The sequence below is a fragment of the Lissotriton vulgaris genome, chromosome 9, assembly GCF_964263255.1.
Source record: "Lissotriton vulgaris chromosome 9, aLisVul1.2, whole genome shotgun sequence".
Classification (NCBI taxonomy): domain Eukaryota; kingdom Metazoa; phylum Chordata; class Amphibia; order Caudata; family Salamandridae; genus Lissotriton; species Lissotriton vulgaris.
Genome location: NC_141697.1, coordinates 800,176,720 through 800,197,174, shown reverse-complemented (window position 1 = coordinate 800,197,174; position 20,455 = coordinate 800,176,720). Strand labels below are relative to the sequence as shown.

General features: G+C 39.8%; 1 protein-coding gene across 1 annotated transcript in view; it reads right to left on the bottom strand.

Moving 5' to 3' along the window:
- The window catches only part of LOC147692287 (serine/threonine-protein kinase D3-like), a 587,115-nt gene that overhangs the window by 130,559 nt on the left and 436,101 nt on the right, over positions 1-20,455 (bottom strand). The window contains exon 7 of the mRNA XM_086938546.1: positions 4,559-4,721. Within this exon, the coding sequence (XP_086794672.1) occupies positions 4,559-4,721 (163 nt within the window). The remainder of the gene's footprint in view (positions 1-4,558; positions 4,722-20,455) is intronic.

Genomic DNA, 20,455 nt, shown 5'->3' with positions numbered 1-20,455 from the left:
TACAGTAATGTGTCTATTCTTCAACAAACAATGCATGTCAATACGTGCAAGAAATGTCATGTTAGCAGAAAATGAAGACCAGTACTTTATGCAGCATGAAGAATTATAGACCTAAACTGTCAACTTAAAATATTAAAGCAAGAGTGCACATTTATTATGCGTGTGCACATTTAAACACAAGCAAAGGTAAAATGCTACATTACATTCAGATTGCATAGGGCATACAGTAAAGATCTTAGAAACACGTTTGTAAGCATGGCTAAGAACAACATTTAAATGCAATACATGAAACATTAATGCACACATTGCATAAAATCTTTGTTGTTTCCAGTTCAATCATTATTCACAGAGAAGGGGAGAGGGTCAAACATAAACTCTACTTCCCCTGAATCCCCAAGGTAAAGCTGTACACACACAAGAAGGGTGGAGAGATTAGAACACATGTTTAATAGTACAAAACAGAGAAAAATTCATCTGTTTTGAAAAACTGCCCTCACTCACAGACCGAAATGTGTGACATGCTTCATCATTGGGTCTGCTTACAATACGGCCTGGTGTAGCCACACTCAGGGCGGAGCATAAGGGAGGGGGTAAAAATAAAAAATGGTACAAAATCACAAGACACAACACATACAGAAATATGACGCACACTGTGGTCAAGTGCCAATTCTCACCCTGTAACTAGGAATGGTGATACGACAAAAGTGCAGTTAATGGGAAAGTGCTCTAAAACTGGTTTGGGGATACCAATCAAAACCTTTATTCATAGGTTCCACAACCAGGATTAAAAGAAAGAAAGGATGGGTTGTGTTTAGAGGAGAAATAAGGTTCTCAAAACACCCTTCCTATTACTGCTTGTGCCAACATGTTTCGACCGACTTACTGTGCCTCGAAAGGTCACCCCTGTCTTCGTCAGCACGCCTGTCATTCCCAATCCTGGACTTGGCCAAGCCACAATTCGGTCAATGTGCCAAGTTTAAAAAAAATATTTTTTTTGAAAATGATCGTAGTTTGATCATCACTTGTAGTGGAGAATCCCAATAATACGGGATGCATATACAAGTATATCAAAGTTCAAAACCCGAAACGGCACCCGGCAGGGAGGTCTCCCAAGAACACAACTGTTCTGTGGGAGCAACCTCTCGTCACTGCCTGATTCTGAGTTGCAGTGCAGTTTTCAGTGTAATCACATTCTACCTACATGAGGATGGTTCTTATCCAATTATCTAAACCATAAATGTTGTTCAATACATTAATTTCAAAAATTGAGGGGAGTTAGGCCCACAGGACAAGGGATAGGCAGGGCCGTTATATTGTGAAGCAACCAGGGATAAGCCTATTCCTCGACGTTTTCAAGCATAAACAATTTTTAGCTTAAAGGATTAACGCTTCTTCTTTATGTTTATCCTGGTATATTTATTTATACCTTCTACTTTATATTTTAGTTTTACATTTCCTTAAACATTTTACATTAATGTAAAATGGTTTTTATGTAGTGTCTTTTCTATGTGACTATGAAGTGACAATGTCTTCATTTTCCATGTGTTAATGTTTGTGGAAATGAAAAACTAAAATATAAAGTAAAAGGTATAAATAAGTATACCAGGATAAACATAAAGAAGAAGTGTTAATCCTTTAAACTAAAAATTGTTTATGCTTGAAAAAGTCAAGGTATAGGCTTATACCTGGTTGCTGTTCAATACATTAAGGCACACATTAAGAAAGTCAAATTTTATCTTGATAGTGAATACATGTCTACTAAGTAGAGATGGTTTATTAATTTCTCATTTAATACAGCTAAACACATAGGAGCATATTTTTAAGAAATGAAACACAGCAGCGTTGCTTCAGCAAATTGTCAAAACAACTTGTGCTTTGGTACGACAGAATCCTACACAATAGATGCGTTGTATTTACAACATGGTGCACCATGGCATTAGGATATGTGTGCATAAAAAAAATGATGTATCTGTGTGTACTATGTCTTAAGGACATCTGACACTTCTGCTGCAAAAGAGACATTTACGCAAATCGGCCCTACATCACTTTTGAGTGCAGTAGTTAAAAAAACTGGCTTAGTTAGAAAAGGGGAGAATTGTTTTTTTGATGCAGAAGAGGTTGTGGAAGCGCTACAAAATGCTGTGAGACTTAGGAATGGTAAAGTTTGGAATCTCAAAAGGGTGGCTAAAGGAAGGAGGATGGATGAGAATGATGAACAAGATGGTGGAACCAACTGGGAAAGGCTGATGGATGATGGTGACTTGGATTTGGTTTCTGAAGCAGATGTATACTCTTCACAAAATGTTGGTACATCCAATAGAAACATGCAAGCACTAGGAAGTGTTTGCAGACATACTGCGTTCCCTTCAAACACACCAAGCATGAGATCTAGCCTCTTTACACGTTATGCATATTCTCTTACACCATTGTGATGCTATCCCTACAACAGTGACAGGGGCATTTTTGTATTCTTATGTCTGTAATTTTCACAGGTTTAGCCGTGATTTTGCACATATTGCTGTCCTTTGTAATTTTTAGACCATCATTTTTTATGCTTCTGATGTAAATGTAAATTGATACTTGTATAGCACACTACTCACCCGCAAGGGTCTCAAAGGCGCTTGTACGAATACCACTGTGGAACCCATCCTGGCTTTCCCTGTGAGGCTTCCACTCCTGGGCACCCCCAAGTTGGAGGCCAGGCATCCTTAGCGTTGTGGGGGCCGTTGTGGAGATTAAGCAAGCTATTGCCCAGAGTTGCAGAGTGGGACTCCATGATTGGAATAGGCACCGAGGCGAGATTTATCAGGTCCGTGGAATTTTGAGCCCAAGACCCGCCGAGGCGGGGAATTGAACCCTGGTCCCGGGCTAGACCTCTGCAACAGGGTCTGCCGCTCTAACCATTGAGCCACACTTCACTGGTACTGATGACATTTTAATGTGATTTGGAAAAACTGGGGAAGTAGACTGATACTGTTGGTGCTCTACATACACCCATAATATCCTATGTTTGCGACACCACTGTGGTTTTATGCGCATCTTGGGCATGTTTCCCTGCTAGGCTAGAATGACCCCCGAATGTCAGACAAGTGGTAACTCTTCAATCCCCTTTGTCTAAGACTGCACTTGCAGAACATTGAAGCGCGTTTTGGTCTAGGCATCCACTGAGAAACTATAACTGGAGGAGGTCCTTGAACAAGGCCTGGATGAAGGCTCAAAGCCTCACTACGATTGATCCCTGTTGCGGCAGACTGTACCAATGGTGACAGGTGTCTGCACATGAGTGTCCTCTGGGGAACTGATGCTTAATCCTATTGTGCTTCCTTTCTAGAAAGATATAGAAGGCCAATATGTGCAGCCAAAAATGCAAGAAATTATTCTTCAGGTTCTAGGGATATTTGGTGATAAAGCCTGAAAAAAAAGTTGTATAAAATGTTCGGGAACGTGAACGGGGCCCCTGCAGAGTATCCTAACTTCAAAACCCTTTAAAAACAAACTATGCTTTGCATTGGTGTTTCAGTTCCTGTCCAGATCATAAAAGATATCTCATTAGTGTGAAGGAAGACAGACAGGACCTACGAGTCTTTGAATGCAACAATGGACAAATACTTTTATAGGGGTAAACCCCACCTCTAGGAGTGAATATTTAATACAGCTAAACAATGAAGGACACTTTACCATTAAGCAACAGCCACTGTTCTCAGGTGCACACCAAAACTGGACACATTTTCCATTTTAAGATGCCTTAAATAACATGCACCTGTGCACTGAATCACAAACTGATATGGTCCTGTGTTTTCAGAAAACTTGTTGTTGTCATATATTTCCTACATAGCAAGTGGGCCATTTCTACAGTAGATTCTAATATCTTCTATCTATTAACACATTTCTCAAGGTCTCTTGCAAAGCTCACTCACCACAATTTCTCTCTAAAAATAACTTCCAAATTTTCAGGAAGAATTGGGATGCAAAAAAATCTTTTCCTCAATTTGCCCGGGCTGTTGCTGATAGTTTTTTATATTTTATCTCATATGGAAAACTTCTAAAAATGAATCCTAGGGGCATATTATCAAGCACGGCGTTAACATTATCGTCACCTTTGTGGCAGAAAACTGCTGCTAAAGGGACGATAATGGGCTTGATAATACGCCCTTGGGAATAGAAGCCCATGTTCTGGTGTGAACATGGGCTTCTATAGGAATTCTCTACGGCGTATTATCAAGCCCATTATCGCCCCTTTAGCGGCAGTTTTCTGCCACAAAAGTGACAATAATGTTAACGCCGTGGCTTGATAATATGCCCCGTAATTTACAAATGCTAACGAGCTCCGAACTCTGGGTGGTTTGTATTTTGCCTTTACCACTTTGCCCAGGCCTTCTTGTAGGATCAGACATTAGATAGTAGACTACTTCTCAAGTTAAAGGCAATAGATATGTAGCCTTTAGACTGTATTTGTAACCCTAATACGCCAACCTAAAGAACATCATGATCTAATAAGTGCAAAAATATGCCATTCAACGATCAGTAGTTCTGATACTTTATATAAAAAGTACTATACCTAAGGGATGTGCGTAAATCCATTTCGCTAAAGCTTGTCGATAACTCCATGTCTTCCTTATTAGGAGAGCCCACCTGCTCAGGGCCGTTCTCACTGACACTATTATGGCTGATATCCGAGTCTGGGTCCATCTCCTCGTTATGATTGTCATTGCAGTCAACATCTAGAAAGGATAGCCAAGCAAAATAAGACAAGTTACTTGCCTGTAGCTTGGATCTTGATACATTAAATAGTTCCACATGGTTGGTAGAATTTTCACAGCACTCTAAACATTAAACAATGGAGCAATACCAAAGGTGAGAACAGGATAGCACATGCCATAATATAGCAAGACACAATTACGAATGTCATAAGAGGCTTTATAGAAGACACCCACACTGTATAGGGGAAAGTTAGCCACAGTTCCTCTGTCCTGTAGAGCCATAATACTATGGAAAATCGCAGCAAAAGAACTGGCAAAATGCGACCCTGCCAAGCAGCCAACTAATTAGCAGATTTCTCCCAAATGCATTGTTATATTCGTCATTATTTTTAAAATAAGTATCTCCTTATTCTGACATCAACTTTAAGTTTTTTTAGGTTTTTTAAAATGTATATTCCAAAGCACTGCATTTTATGATGGCTGTCCATCCTTTTATGATTTTTTTAATGAATCAAATAAAAAAAAAGTATAGGGGAAAGTTAGCCACAAGTAACACTTGTTCTTGATCCTCGCTTGGTCTTGAAACATTGCAACAAGTTTGTTCTAACCCTTCAGCAGTGGTAGAGTAGTCCATAGAAATGAGAGATCACTTCAAGTGAATGGCTAGTATTCTACCTAGTAAAAGAGCTGTCACGATGTATTATCAAGAATCTGCACGAGGTTATTAAGAATGGGCAGGAGTTCATACTACATACATACATACAAAAAATTATTATGTATGATACTCTAGGAAATTGCAGAATACATATGTTTTTGGCAGATAGATACATTATCATCCGGTAGATTTGTCATCTTGGTGTATGTAATTATTTGTAGCAGTCATCGCTCACTGAAGGGATATGTCGGCTCAATAAGGTGCTGACGGACAATTGACGTTAGTTCTGTCCAACTTCTCCGCTCCATAGTGGCTGGGAAGAAAGTCTTGAGCCTAGTAAAATCATAATCAAAGAGCAACTAAACCAAAGAAAACACAAAAGAGTAATGAGAAGGCAGAATATCTATCAGAAAAAGCATTACAGAATGTAATTTGGTTTCAATTTGATACTTCTTCCTGTAGATTCCACATATGGAAATGCTCTTCGAAGAAAGGGGAAGGGTCTCAAGAGCACTATACAATTTTTTGTATTTGTAAATATTCCTTTACTGATTTGTCTTACATTGACAATGCATAATGTTGCCAGCATAAAGGGGCAGATTTATGAGTTCTGGCGCATCTCTGCAAATCAGCAGGGATGCGCCAGAACTGATGCGTCACGCTATTCCCTCCTTGCGGCACCAAAGATGCGCCGCATTTACATGCAAAGAAAGGAGGGGTTTGGCCCAGTAGGGAAGAGGGTAGGTAGGGCCTATTAATGCCAAAAAAGTAGAATTTACCTATGCCTCTATATACATGATTACGACATTTAATGTTGATCAAAGAGAAAAACCCACACTGTTAGTTAACTCAGACAATTGATTTATGTCGATTATTTTTTGAAGTTCATAAATTGTCCATGATTTACGACAGGAAAAAATACATAGTCAACTTTACATTTAACACACAGAAAAAGATTTTTGCAAGGGAAAAAGCACAACAAACAACGTGTAAACCATAATTGTGTGAATTATAGTGAACATATCACCAAAAAGTGCATATACATTGTACACAGTGATTGAGCAATTGTATCAAAACAGTAAACAACAGGCTTTCATAAATTATAATGAGATAATGAACAGTTTTGGGGGTACGTCTTATTCAATACCTGCCCAACTTCCTGTAACACTATTTATTATGGGATTATGATTGTGTGGGTGAATACAGGAAAAAGGAAAAACCAAACATCAATTAGGACATGCCAATAATTTTGGGCAAAACAATGATGCTAAATGCCAACGCGTTTCGAATACCAATGTACAAATCATCGGATTCTCATCAGGGCGTGGAGTTTATCCGTTGGTACTGTTTGGGGAGAGAGGACAAGGAATTGGATTTAGAAAGATGAACATTTAAAATAAGAAAGCTTTTTCCATATGAATGCATCGTCCGATGCAGCATACCTTATGCGACCAAAGGATTGTGGTCGTTTGAGTCTTTTAGGAAATAGTCATCATGTGCCGTGGGAGTCAACCTGCAATGTAGTGACATTGGCATGGTGAGTGTTTGTCAAATGAAATATAGGCCGGCACTACTACGTGCATGCATTTATGAAATTGAGAAGATTACCTCTGTGTATGGAGCAGCAGCTCCGAGGTCGAGGCCGGGAAGGATGCGGTTCTCAGTACAATAATGTCCCTTTATGAAAATCTAAAAACACAAGGAGATTGTGTGTTTTAGCGAGGACGCGTGGTGTGTCTTATGCCCCGGAAAATTAAAGAAAGTGGTGAATCGCTTACTTTTCTCCAAGGATTTAGAAGGCGAAATATATCTTCACCGTATTCTGTGAAAAAAAGAGGAAACAGGCGGGGAGCTGATCAATGCCCTGTCTCTAGTTATGCCAAACAGAGAAGAAACAAATTCGGTTGTACGCCGTGCGGCGTCTTACCGTGGATTGTGACCCTCGGTGCATCGGGTCACCCGTCTGCTTAAAGGGCAGAAGTCTTGATCAAAATTGATTCCTGTGGGGGAGGGGAACCAAGCAGGTTAATGCCCGGTCGCGCCCGAGAGCAAGCGCGTGTATGTGCGCTAGCCGCAAAGCGGGTCTTACCTTAGGTTATTGGATGACCGCATTGTATTTTCGAAATTGGGATGGACACAACAGCTCGCCGCCGCGAGTGAAATAGACTAAGTTGTGTCTGTTGGTCACATGGTGCCGGGAACCAACCAGCGTGAAGGGCCCTCTCGCTAGGGGTTATGGGATATGTAGTCATTGATTTTAAACCGATGATAGGAAGCCAGTTATATGCTAGTGACTTCGCTAAGAACATTTAGCCCATTGTTAACAGTAATAAATTTCAAAAGGAGGTAGGCCTCCTTGCGTAGTAGTACCGCCTCAATGTCCTGTACATACTGTTTAGGATCAGCCCATGTAAGGACCGTCCATTTGAAATCATTTTCCCCATGGTTATGACTTGTGAAATGTTCAACCATGGGTGCAGAACACACTTTTTTCCTTATTCGGGATCGGTGTTGTGTGATGCGTGAATTGACAGGTTGACAAGTTTTGCCTATGTACACCTTGTCACAGGGACAAACCACGGCATAGATGACATTTTTTGTACGACAATTGGTAAACATCTCATGCTTCCATGTGACCCCATCATGGTCAAATATGTTACCTTCCAAGGTAGAGGAACACGATATACAGTTGCCACACTTGTGATGCCCGCTTATGGGTTTTAAGTTCCATTGCGAAATCAAATCGCTTTTGGGTTTTGGAATGTAGCTGTCTGCTCTAATCAGTTGTTGACCAATGCTTTTATTTTTGCGCATGGCAAAAATGGGTTTCTTTAGAGGACTTGGTAAATCTTCCAATAGGTGCCAATTTTTCAAAATAATGCGTTTGAACTGATTTGTGTGTGATCCATAAGTTGTAACACACACCAGCTCAGTCAATTCATTTTTTTCTTTTTTTACCAGGAGATTCTCCCTAGCGGTGCATCTGGCACGTTTTTTAGAATGGTTAAGAAGTTTCTTTGGGTAACCCCTTTTGGCCATTTCTGCGCAAAAATTTGTAGCATGTTGATCAAAGTCAGAAATTTCAGTACAATTCCTTCTTATTCTTAACAATTGCCCAAAAGGGAGATTTTCCTTCAGGCACTGTGGATGCGAGCTTTTAAAGTGAAGGATGGTGTTTCTGTCTGTAAGTTTCTTGTGTAAGGTCGTTGTTAGGATATTGTCGCGGACGCCTACTGTGATGTCCAAGAAAGTCATTTTACTTGTGCTGGATGCTATAGAGAAACCAATGTCTCTGTGCCTGGAGTTAAGCCAATTGTAGAACTGGTCTAGTTCCGTCTGGCTCCCCTGCCACAGGAGCCAGACGTCATCAATGTATCTAAGCCATTGGATTATATGGCCAACAAATGGATTGTTCTCAAATATGAATCTTTGTTTATATTGTGCCATATAAAGTACCGCCATCTCAGGTGCGTATGGACAGCCCATAGCAATGCCTTTTATTTGGATGAAGAACGCATTCTCAAATTTAAAATAGTTACTGCGTAACGTGATTTCAGCCAGTGAAAGGATAAAAGAAGTGGGGACCCGGTGCCGTCTTTCTCGTTGTTCAAGGTATATTTCTAAGACCTGCAATGCCTCATCCTGAGGGATTTGGGTGTAAAGTGAGGTGACGTCTAGGGTTAGACGTCACCTCACATTACACCCAAATCCCTCAGGATGAGGCATTGCAGGTCTTAGAAATGCAGGGGTCTCCAAACCGGTCCTGGAGGGCCGGATCCATGCCAGATTTTTAAAATAACTACATGTATCTCAATGGGGATATCCAAAAAATCTGGCATGGATCCGGCCCTCCAGGACCGGTTTGGAGACCCCTGGTCTAATGGCTAGAGCGTTTTATGGGATGGAACCCTGCACTCCCAGTGAGCAGCTGCCGTGATTTAGTGCATGAAGGTTTGTTGCTGGAGAGAGGTGAGAGTTCACCGATCAAAGATGCTTAGCAGATATTTACGGCAGCACCGACTTTAAGGACAAATTGGCCTTTGTTCCAATAGCCATCATGCATGGTCTAAAGTTTTAAAGATGATTCTTGAGGCAAGCAGTATTTGGTTTAAGCCTTTCATGGCTGATTTATTATGTTCATGTTTCTGCAGACTCATGCATGTCCTGCTGAATTCTTTGTAGTCTGACCTTTTTGGGAGGACTCGAACACATTTAATTACAAAAATTTGGTTGTGGCATCAATAGATTTCTTTTCAATTCAGGGAGCAGACAACTAGAGAGGTAGGACTTTGCTAAGCATTGCTCACGATCCTGTCTGCCAGGTTGATTGGTGTACAGGGATGCAAGAGAGGCCCAAGTCTGCAGAGTGGAGTGTGGCACAAGTAGTGGATTGACACACTAGAGCAATAGTCATCAAAGATCTGCACAAAGGTGTCCCTGAGAAGAAACCACAGTGGCAACTAAAATGAAAGAAACGCTGCCTACGGATGAACTCTTTGGGGCAAATATTAGGAAACACTGAGACGCCCTCCCAAGAAGGTATGGTGGGTTGTATGGACCCTGACCTTTCAAAGGGTAAAAGAGTCCTGGTAACATTGCTGGACAGCATCCATAAAAAAGTGCATGCCCGGGAAGTCAAAGATACAGCAGTAGAGGTGATGAGCTCTTATCGAAGTCAGTAGAAAGTGGCTACATGGGCCCTTGAAAACAGAACATCCACACTGGAGTCTTTCACTACTGCGCGCCAAAACACCAATGACTCTGGTGATACCTTTCAGCCTATGCTGTCACTTCCATCATGAATGTTATAACTAGAGTGAAAAGATTTGAAAATGCAGAAAGTCCGACTTTTAGCATGTATGAACATTCAGGGGTACATTTACAAGGGAATAGCGCCACCAGAATGTCACTTTTACCGACGTTCTGGTAACGCTTTATGTGGTATGTTATTATTCGAAGTTGGCATGGGCGCACACGCACGCATGTCAACTTGGAATAATATTCGCGTGGATGTTTTTGTTTGAATGTAGTCGCGTGTGAGTATGGCAACATGCTGGCTGCCGCGAGTGTGTTGTATGTGTTTGAATGGGTCGAGCGTGTGAGCTGTAACAGAGTTGATGGCCGCGAGGTATGTATGGGTTTGAATGTGTGAGGAAAATATATATACAGGAGAAAGAACAGTTGGGTTTATTCATTTTGTGAAAGACTACCGTAAATTGGGGGTCTAAAGGGGTAGTTTATAGACCACTAGGTGTACGTTCCCTGATACAAGCTCAACACTAAATTGTACACCTATAGTCTCAGACATATGTGTGTAAAAAAATGTGAGTAGTGTCTCAACCAACAAACTGCTACAGGAAAAACATGACTGGGGGAGACATCCCTTAAGGATAAGAACCCTCACTCACCCAAGGGTGACATGCTTCATCATATGGGTCCTCCTTACCAGTGTGGAAAACCTAGTCACCACTGGGAGCTACTACTTCGGTGTTTAACACCTTGGCTGCTAATGGTTTTCCCCTCCTGTGCTGAGTGGCTTTGAAAGCCACTGATGACGAGCTCAGCTCGTCATAAGCACAGCTCCACTGTGCCTCATGACGAGCTGAGCTCATCATGAGCATGGAAGGGGTTAAGGAAGGAACACAGAGATGTTTTTTAAAAATAAGGATGGTAATCCCATACGTGAGAAGATTGGTGTAATGAGGTATGCAGCGCTGTGTGAAGGATAGATAGGTGAAATTAAAACTATCTAAGTGGAGACACTATATAACTTTATTGATGTGTTCCACTTGACAGGGTTAAAAAGGAAACAGCACAGTGGTATGGATATAGAACCACTGTCACTTAATGGTCAACATGTTTCAGCCAATTGATCTACAAAAGAGTATCAGCGGCTTTCTTCAGGACCAGATCAAATATGTGCAAATGTTGCTGCAAAAATAAGTGATAACTAATGAATCTAATAGAATAAAGTAAAGTTTATACAACACCGGTATTCCTGCTTTTCATTTGTTGGTCAGGTCATACCCAGGTATCTAGAATGAAACACAGGTAGCAAGAGAGAGAAAGAAAGAGAGAGACACGCATACACATTGCTTGGGTAACATATGTGTTATTTGGCAGACTAAATTTGTTCGTCGCTAATTACTAGTATAATAATGCTTATAACTAGTCAGGACTTACCCTAAAAAGTAGGAAAATCCTGCCTCACCTCTACCTGGCTGGCTGCTCTGGAAGGAGGCCCAGCGCTGCAGGGAAAAATGCAAGTGTCTGATAAGGTACACCATAGAAACTTCCAAAGACTAAGTGCTACAACAAACAGGAGGACCAAAGCTCCTCTCAGGCACACATAGTGCTGCCCCAAGGTTTATACAACATTTAAGTGAAGACTACTAGTACAACACTAGGAGAAGTCTATGTCTATGGCAGGAGACCTATTCTAGGCATTCCATCAATTTAAAATGTCCAAATAGATCATAGGATAGTCAAAGCCTAAAGTCTTACCTGTCCGTCGGTACCTCGAAACCCAGTAGAGCTCGCCCCGGGAGGTACCGATCGGAAGGAAGACTGCTCTTTAAATAACGCACATCTAATTACCAGCAGCTGTGCGTGTGGGTCCTGCCGAGTTAGCCGTCTTGATCAGCGCCGGTATACACTCTGCGCATGCATCGGGGAAAAGTGGTAAAGCCCAGCGCGTGCGTGATACGAGAGCGGACACTGGTCCTAGAGAGACACTCAGTATTTTGCCCCTTTTAATGGAAATTAGTAAATCCATGAACCGATTATAGTTGTCTCAGGCTCATATTACACACATAAGAGCATTCCTTACATGGCTCTTCGTTTAGTACTCTCAAATGAAAGTGTTGCGAGGGATTGTTGTCTCCTCGCACTCGATGGATATACTAATTTCCTTTAAAAGGGGCACAATACTGAGTGTCTCTCTTCACTATCATCTCTCTCATCAAATGTTTTATATTATGTATATCAACTCTTACAGTGTTCCAAGATCAGTTCGGGATGTACAGCAAGCGCATATCGTTCATCTTCACGCATGCACACAAGGTCCAGTGTCTGTCCTCGCGTTCGTACTACCATGCATGCGCGGGGTTTTACCACTGCTCCCCGACGCATGCGTAGCTTGCATACTAGGACCAGTGTCCGCTCTCGTATCACGCACGCGCTGGGCTTTACCATTTTTCCCCGACGCATGCGCAGAGTGTATACCGGCGCTGATCAAGACGGCTAACTCGGCAGGACCCACACGCACAGCTGCTGGTAATTAGATGTGCGTTATTTAAAGAGCAGTCTTCCTTCCGATCGGTACCTCCCGGGGCGAGCTCTACTGGGTTTCGAGGTAACGACGGACAGGTAAGACTTTAGGCTTTGACTATCCTATGATCCATTTGGACATTTTAAAGTGATGGAATGCCTAGAATAGGTCTCCTGCCATAGACATAGACTTCTCCTAGTGTTGTACTAGTAGTCTTCCCTGAAATGTTGTATAAACCTTGGGGCAGCACTATGTGTGCCTGAGAGGATCTTTGGTCCTCCTGTTTGTTGTAGCACTTAGTCTTTGGAAGTTTCTATGGTGTACCTTATCAGACACCTGCATTTTTCCCTGCAGCCCGGGGCATCCTTCCAGAGCAGCCAGCCAGGTAGAGGTGAGGCAGGATTTTCCTACTTTTGAGGGTAAATCCTGACTAGTTGTAAGCATTATTATACTAGTAATTAGCGACGAACAAATTTAGTCTGCCAAATAACACATATGTTAACCAAGCAATGTGTATGCGTGTCTCTCTCTTTCTTTCTCTCCCTTGCTACCTGTGTTTCATTCTAGATACCTGGGTATGACCTGACCAACAAATGAAAAGCAGGAATACCGGTGTTGTATAAACTTTACTTTATTCTATTAGATTCATTAGTTATCAGTTATTTTTCCAGCAGCATTTGCACATATTTGATCTGGTCCTGAAGAAAGCTGCTGATACTCTTTTGTAGATCAATAGGCTGAAACATGTTGGCCATTAAGTGACAGTGGTTCTATATCCATACCACTGTGCTGTTTCCTTTTTAACCCTGTCAAGTGGAACACATCAATAAAGTTATATAGTGTCTCCACTTAGATAGTTTTAATTTCACCTATCTATCCTTCACACAGCGCTGCATACCTCATTACACCAATCTTCTCACGTATGGGATTACCATCCTTATTTTTAAAAAACATCTCTGAGCTCCTTCCTTAAACACCGAAGTAGTAGCTCCCAGTGGTGACTAGGTTTTCCACACTGGTAAGGAGGACCCATATGATGAAGCATGTCACCCTTGGGTGAGTGAGGGTTCTTATCCTTAAGGGATGTCTCCCCCAGTCATGTTTTTACTGTAGCAGTTTGTTGATTGAGAGAGACACTACTCACATTTTTTTACACACATATGTCTGAGACTATAGGTGTACTATTTAGTGTTGAGCGTTATTCATTTTGTACCTGAGCTGTTAACTGGATGCAAATAAATGCTTCTACGGATCATCTTCTGTTTCCTGGTTTATTCGACATATTTTTTGGAAAGAATTACCTTTGTTACAAAGTGGTGCTAAGCCACTTTGAGTTGCATAACACCGCCTTGCAAATATCGCCCCTGTACATGCATCACTTTTCATGAAAGGGGCGTGCAATGGGTGTTGCTGTGGGCGTTGCACCACAACTCCCATTGCTTTTTGATGCAGCCCCAGATTTACAAATATGTGTAAATCTGAGGCAGCGTCAAAAACTAACGTCATGCAACAGCAGGCGTTAGAAAGGTGCAACGAGGAGAAATACTTTTATTTCTCCACGTTTTTGTTTTTCTGTGTGCTGCAATCTGCAGTACACATAGAAAAAGCAAAACACCATTAATCATTGTTTATGTGCAGGTAGGTGCCTCTTCCTGCACATACACAATCAGTTAATATGACGATTTGCTACTTCTATGTGCTCTGCAAAATGCAGCACACATAGAAGTAACAAATCACCATTATTGATTGTTTATGTGCAGGGAGGGACCTTTCTGCACATAAACAATCATTCCCTGCAAAGCAGGCACCCTTGCACTATGGTGTAAGGGTTCCTGCATTGGTGCTAGGCAGCTACTTATAGTGTCAACGCTAGGAAAAACACAGGGGTTCGCAATTTGTTGTAAATATGGACATCCCTGCATTTTGAAAATGGCAGAGCGCGGCGGTCCAAATTTGGCACAGCTCCGTTCTCCGCCATTTCCTTGTAAATATGTCCGAAGTTCAATAGAAACTTTTCTTGGATGGCCATGGACCTTTGAGATGGGTGGCACAATTGCCAATGAGAAACAAATCTGTTGATGTGGCTAATATCCGAACTGCACTGACTATGTAAGACAAGACAAGTACAAGTGCAATCAGGCCCTGAGGTGGGCCACAAATCAAGGGTACTGGGTATTGCATAGGATGCAGAGTTTGCTCTTCTGTCTGGATGTCCTGAAATCCACAGTTAACAGTTACCTGTACACAGTGCCAACCATCTATTCAATTGTGGTCTCTATTCTGAGGAACGATATGGCATACAGATGAACAAATTGAAGGCTACATGTTGTTGTGCAACAGCTCTAATGGATTTCTCCCTGCATTTGTGGTCCGTGATTCAGATAGCATAGCAATTAATCAATTATCGTTTTTTGCCAGAATTATTTTGAGTTGTGTATATCATCTTATGCACACCCTTCTACAAGGAATAGCAGTCTGGTTGGTTTCGCTGTAGTGATTCGATGGTGAATTGGAGGTAATGTTTAACTCGATGGATTGTTTCTTGCATTTGTGATCTGTGATTTAGCAGTACTTCTAGTTCTCCTCTTCTGTGTTGGAGTTATTTCGAGTCGAGTGGAATATTATTACCATGTCCTATAAACATACTGTTTGGAAATATTAGTTGAAATAATTTGCGCACCACAAAATGGTGCTTGTGTTTTCCAAATATTAAAAAAGTGTCTAGAATTGCTGCCGCACAGAGCATGCGCATTTAGAAAACCAGGCAGACACAAGATAGAATATTTGTTTTACACATATATTTCAGCACTGATAAAGCATCTTGTTGCAATCCCCAATTATTGTGATGAACAAAGGAATATAATTACTTAGTTGGCGGCTCAGTAACAATGTAATGGAGAGCCTTGGTGTGAAGTCACGGTATAGTTGTTTTTGTCGGGATATACCGTTTCAGTTCTATACTCTGGAAATGGTAGGGATTGGTTTATATATTAATTGATTTGTCAAGAGGGTAGCTACAATTTTCCACCCATGAGTATGCCATTGATAATCCCAACATTATTTTAGCAGGTGATTTAAATCAGTGGTTAGACCCTTTTAACAACAGAAAATCTAAATGCAAATTTAATCCTGATAAATCCCATAAGGCATTTCAATCAGCCATTACCACTTGTCCATAATTTGATGTCTGGAAATCTTGTAATCCTGATACCTATGAGTTTAAATTTTTCTCTAGTGTACACCATAACATGTCCAGGATAGATTATATTTTAGTTACCAAGTCCTTTCTTCCTTCTATTCAGTCCTCAGATATTGGTTCCATTTTTATTTCAGACCATACTCCTGTTTTAGCTACATTTGATTTAAATTTAAAAAACTTCATAATGGGTCGCTGTAGATTCAGAAACTTCCTGTTATCAGATCAAACTTTTTTAGCAGAAGCAACTGCTTTTATTAGATAGTTATTGGGATGTTTTTAAAGCCTACTTCTGGGCCTTCACTGTAGTGTATTAAGCTAAAAGGAAAAAGAAATGAACATACTTACTTCAGCTCTAGATCCTTTTCTGTTTTACATGAACTGATTTCAGCCAAATCTACTCTAAATACACTTGCTACCATTTATGCATTTAATATCATACCTAAGGATAAATCTAAGTTTCATGGTGGTCAAAAAATAAAGCAGGTAAAATGGTGGCTAACTGCTTAAAAATTAAATCTGAGTGTAAAAATATTGGGCCCATCCGTAACAAGTTCACTAACAACCTTGCAACCTCTGATTTGGATATTTCTAATCTCTTCTAAGAATAATACAAAGCAGTGTAAACAGAAGATACCAATCCCTCAGCCCATGATATAAATACTTTTAATAATGGTCTTCCTAATCCTCCTTCGATCCCCAATGCCTTCAAAGCCCTGCAAACCAACATAACTCTTTGAGAAATTGTTAATGCACTCAAATTCCTAAAAAAGATGAAGCTCTGGGCCCAGATGGATTTTCTATTGAATGAATTTCTTCCTTTTCATCCTTTTTTGCCCCAAAACGGCTTGAGCCTTATAATTCTTTTTGTGGGATTCAAAGGCCAGTGTCTCTTTCTTGGAAGCCCTGATTGTTATTATCCATAAGCCTGATAAAGATTACACCCTTTTTAAATTGTTTGAAAAGATTTCATGGATCAACTATGATTGTAAAATATTTGCAAAAATCCTAGATTCTTGCCTTGAAAATGTTGTTCCCCTACTTTTTAAATCTAATCAACCTGGTTTCATTAACACCTTGGCTGCTATGGGTTTTCCCGCTGGGTACTGAACTCTTTGAGATTACATTGTTTATGACAGAGCCAGCTCGTCATAAGCACAGGGCAGGTAACACCCATGACGAGCTGGCTTTGTCATCAGCACTGAAGGGATTAAGGTCAGACTTGTTGTGGACAATGCCAGAATTGTCTGGCATTGACTAAGAAATATTAATCCCCCTTGCAGCCCCTACCCCTTGATGCTGAAAAAGCATTTGACCTCAATATTTGGCAATTTATGTTCACCACTCTCTATTAGTTAGGTTTGGTACCTAAATTTATCTAATTTATAAAACAATTACACTCTTGTGTCAGCGTTTTTGTTAAAGGATGATTTTCCCCTATATTTTAACTTGCATTGAGGTACCAGGTAAGGCAGTCCCCTCTCTCCTTTGCCTTTTATTCTTTATCTAGACCCTTCCTTGAACTCATTCATTGTAACACATATCTCCGGCTTTAAATATAATTTCCTCAATACTAAGCTATCGGCATATGGTGACGATATTTTAATATACCTGTCTAATCCCCTGTCCTTCTTAAATCTTTTTTTACAAGACATTACCTTAAATTCTAATATCCCTGGTTACGAACTAAACTTTTTCAAAAATGGAAGCCTTACCATTGAATTTTTCGTGTTATCAATATATGTTTGCAAACACTAACTTTACATGGTGCCCTTCCAGAACAAAATACTTGGGTTTGTGGTATTCTCCTACTATTTCCAGCATCATTTACCTTATTTCCCTGTTCTCTCCTGTATTTATCATGGTGGGGCAGATTAGATGCCCTCACGATCTATACAACAGACTTTTTCATCTTCCTTCATTAAGGGTTCCTAGTAAAGTCTCATCTACTATCTCAGCCACAGTAACCAGACGAAATCCCCTGCAAGTTCTGGGAAAAGTTTTACAGATTGGACCCAGGCTAATGTACTTTATTCAGCTTTATTAAAAGCGATAACATCGACGACACCACAATGTTTGCGAAAGCAGAAGCAGCACAGCTTTCTTGGATTCCATTAAACCAAGGTTTTAAGCATTATTGAACAACATTGCTGGTGTGTGTGTTCTCTCTTTCTGCCAACTGTCTTGGGGGCATTCTGTACCTTCATAAATTAATTTGTGTTCACATTTTCCAGCACCTGTTTGTTAGTCTTCTAGCTCAAAAGGGAATTCACAACTATTGAAGAGCTTGTAAACCTTTCGCAAAAATCCACTGACCCGAGGCCACACAGTCATTTCCAACCCCTACATAGTCTGTACTTGTGTTTTTGCTATTCACTAAATGCTTTGCAGTAATGAGGTTCTTCTTAAGCACAACATTTGATTACCACAGTTGAGGTACTTTGGTAGCATTGTGATAGGTTTAAAGCAATGAATAACAGAAATCAACATAGTCCCAATAATACCAGTCTATTCCTAGCTTGTTTAAATGAGGGAGACGCCAACAATCTCACTCAGTTTTGATGCTGACAGGGCCTTTGATGTCATTGTGAGGGTTCATTTTTGCCACAATAGACACTTTCTGTTGTGGCCTAAATTTTAGATAAACTCTTAACGCGTAGTTATGAAGGTACTCTGGTGAAAAATGTGATAAATGGTAAGCTATCATTATCAATCAAAGTAGGATGTGGATTAGTGGTCGGCGATGAATTCCGCATCACCAGCGGAGTTTTAGCCACTCTGCTATATTCTTGTAATGCAAGGTTTTGGCCAAACTCTGCCAACCACCAGTGGGGGAGTTTTTTCTCAAGCGGAAGTGAGAATTGGCGTCCCCTAGTGACATTTTTGGGTGCTAGTTTTTCTCAATGAGGGTGGTCGCGACCGTTCACAGTGTCAAAGCTGCTGCTTGAGTAGAAAATCTACTAGAGCAGCAGTAAAGAAGCAGCACACTCTGGCATGGTGCCATTGGCGCTGATTTTGCAGCTTGGAACAAGACCCCAGTGCTAAAAATTAGCGTGAGCAGCATGATTTGTCAATTTTTGCCCGCTCACGGAACTCTACTTAATCTCACAGAGTTTTCATGTAACTCAACGAAATTCACTGGAGGGGAACTCCTTGAGTTCTACCCACCACTAATAAGGATCAAAAAAGGTGCTTCTCACTCTTCTTTTGCACAAGATGATTGAAGAAACACGACAGTGGCTTAAAGTTGAATTTCTTTTACTAAGATGACATGATAGAATCTATAGGTTCAAAACATTGATGTATGCTGGTGACATGATGCTTGCTGGTGGCAATTAATCCTAAATGTTTGTAACATGGAGAGCAAATGAAAAATGTCAACAGATATAAAATCAGATGGTATAAGTTTAAATCAATGTCAGTATCGGTACACAGACAAAATATCGATTTTTAAATATCGATATACAAAAATATCGAAGTTTAAATATCGATGGGACAAAATATCGAAGGTAAGTAATATCGACAGTCTTAATATCGATATTAGTATGATATCAGTAATATCGAAGTTGTAAATATCGATGTCAATAATATCGAAATAAATAACTTCAATGTTACTAATATCAATTTTTAAATAAATTTAGTGTGTATTATATTGTATTTATTATGTTTTATTATTTATTTTTAATGTAATTTAATTAAATATTGTCTTTTACTACTGTAGCGGGTTGTGGGTTTATAGGGGAATAGGGTGGGAAGTAATTTAATTATGTTAAATTAATTATTAATTAGTAGGAATTATTAATTAGTTAATTGAGAAATAATTTTTAATTATTTTTAATTAATTGATTAATTGATAAATATGTTCTGTAGCGGGTTATGGGTTTATAGGGGAATAGGGTGGTAAGTAATTTAATAATAATTAATTAATTGATATATGTTTGTACATATTTTAATTAATAATTAATTGGTAATTAATTTCTATTAATTAGTTAATTAATTTATATAATTTTGTACATATTTATAATTATTAATTAGTTGGTAATTAATTAATATTAATTATTTAATTACATTAAATATAATAATTTTTTTATATATAATGTATTGTTATTCTTAAGTAATTAATTGGGAAAAATAATATTAATTATTAAATTAAATTAATTACAGCAAATGTGCTAATATATTTACTTTATTGTTATTGTTAATTAATAATGAATTGGTAATTAAATAATATTAATTAATTTTGGGTAAAGGAGTATTTTTAGGGTTCAGGGTCAGTTTTCAGTTTTTGGGTAAAGGGGTATTTTTAGGGTTCTGGGTCAGTTTTCAGTTTTTGGGTAAAGGGGTATTTTTAGGGTTCAGGGTCAGTTTTCAGTTCATGGGTAAAGGGGTATTTTTAGGGTTCAGGGTCAGTTTTCAGTTTTTGGGTAAAGGGGTATTTTTAGGGTTCAGGGTCAGTTTTCAGTTTTTGGGTAAAGGGGTATTTTTAGGGTTCTGGGTCAGTTTTCAGTTTTTGGGTAAAGGGGTATTTTTAGGGTTCTGGGTCAGTTTTCAGTTCATGGGTAAAAGGGTATTTTTAGGGTTCAGGGTCAGTTTTCAGTTTTTGGGTAAAGGGGTATTTTTAGGGTTTAGGGTCA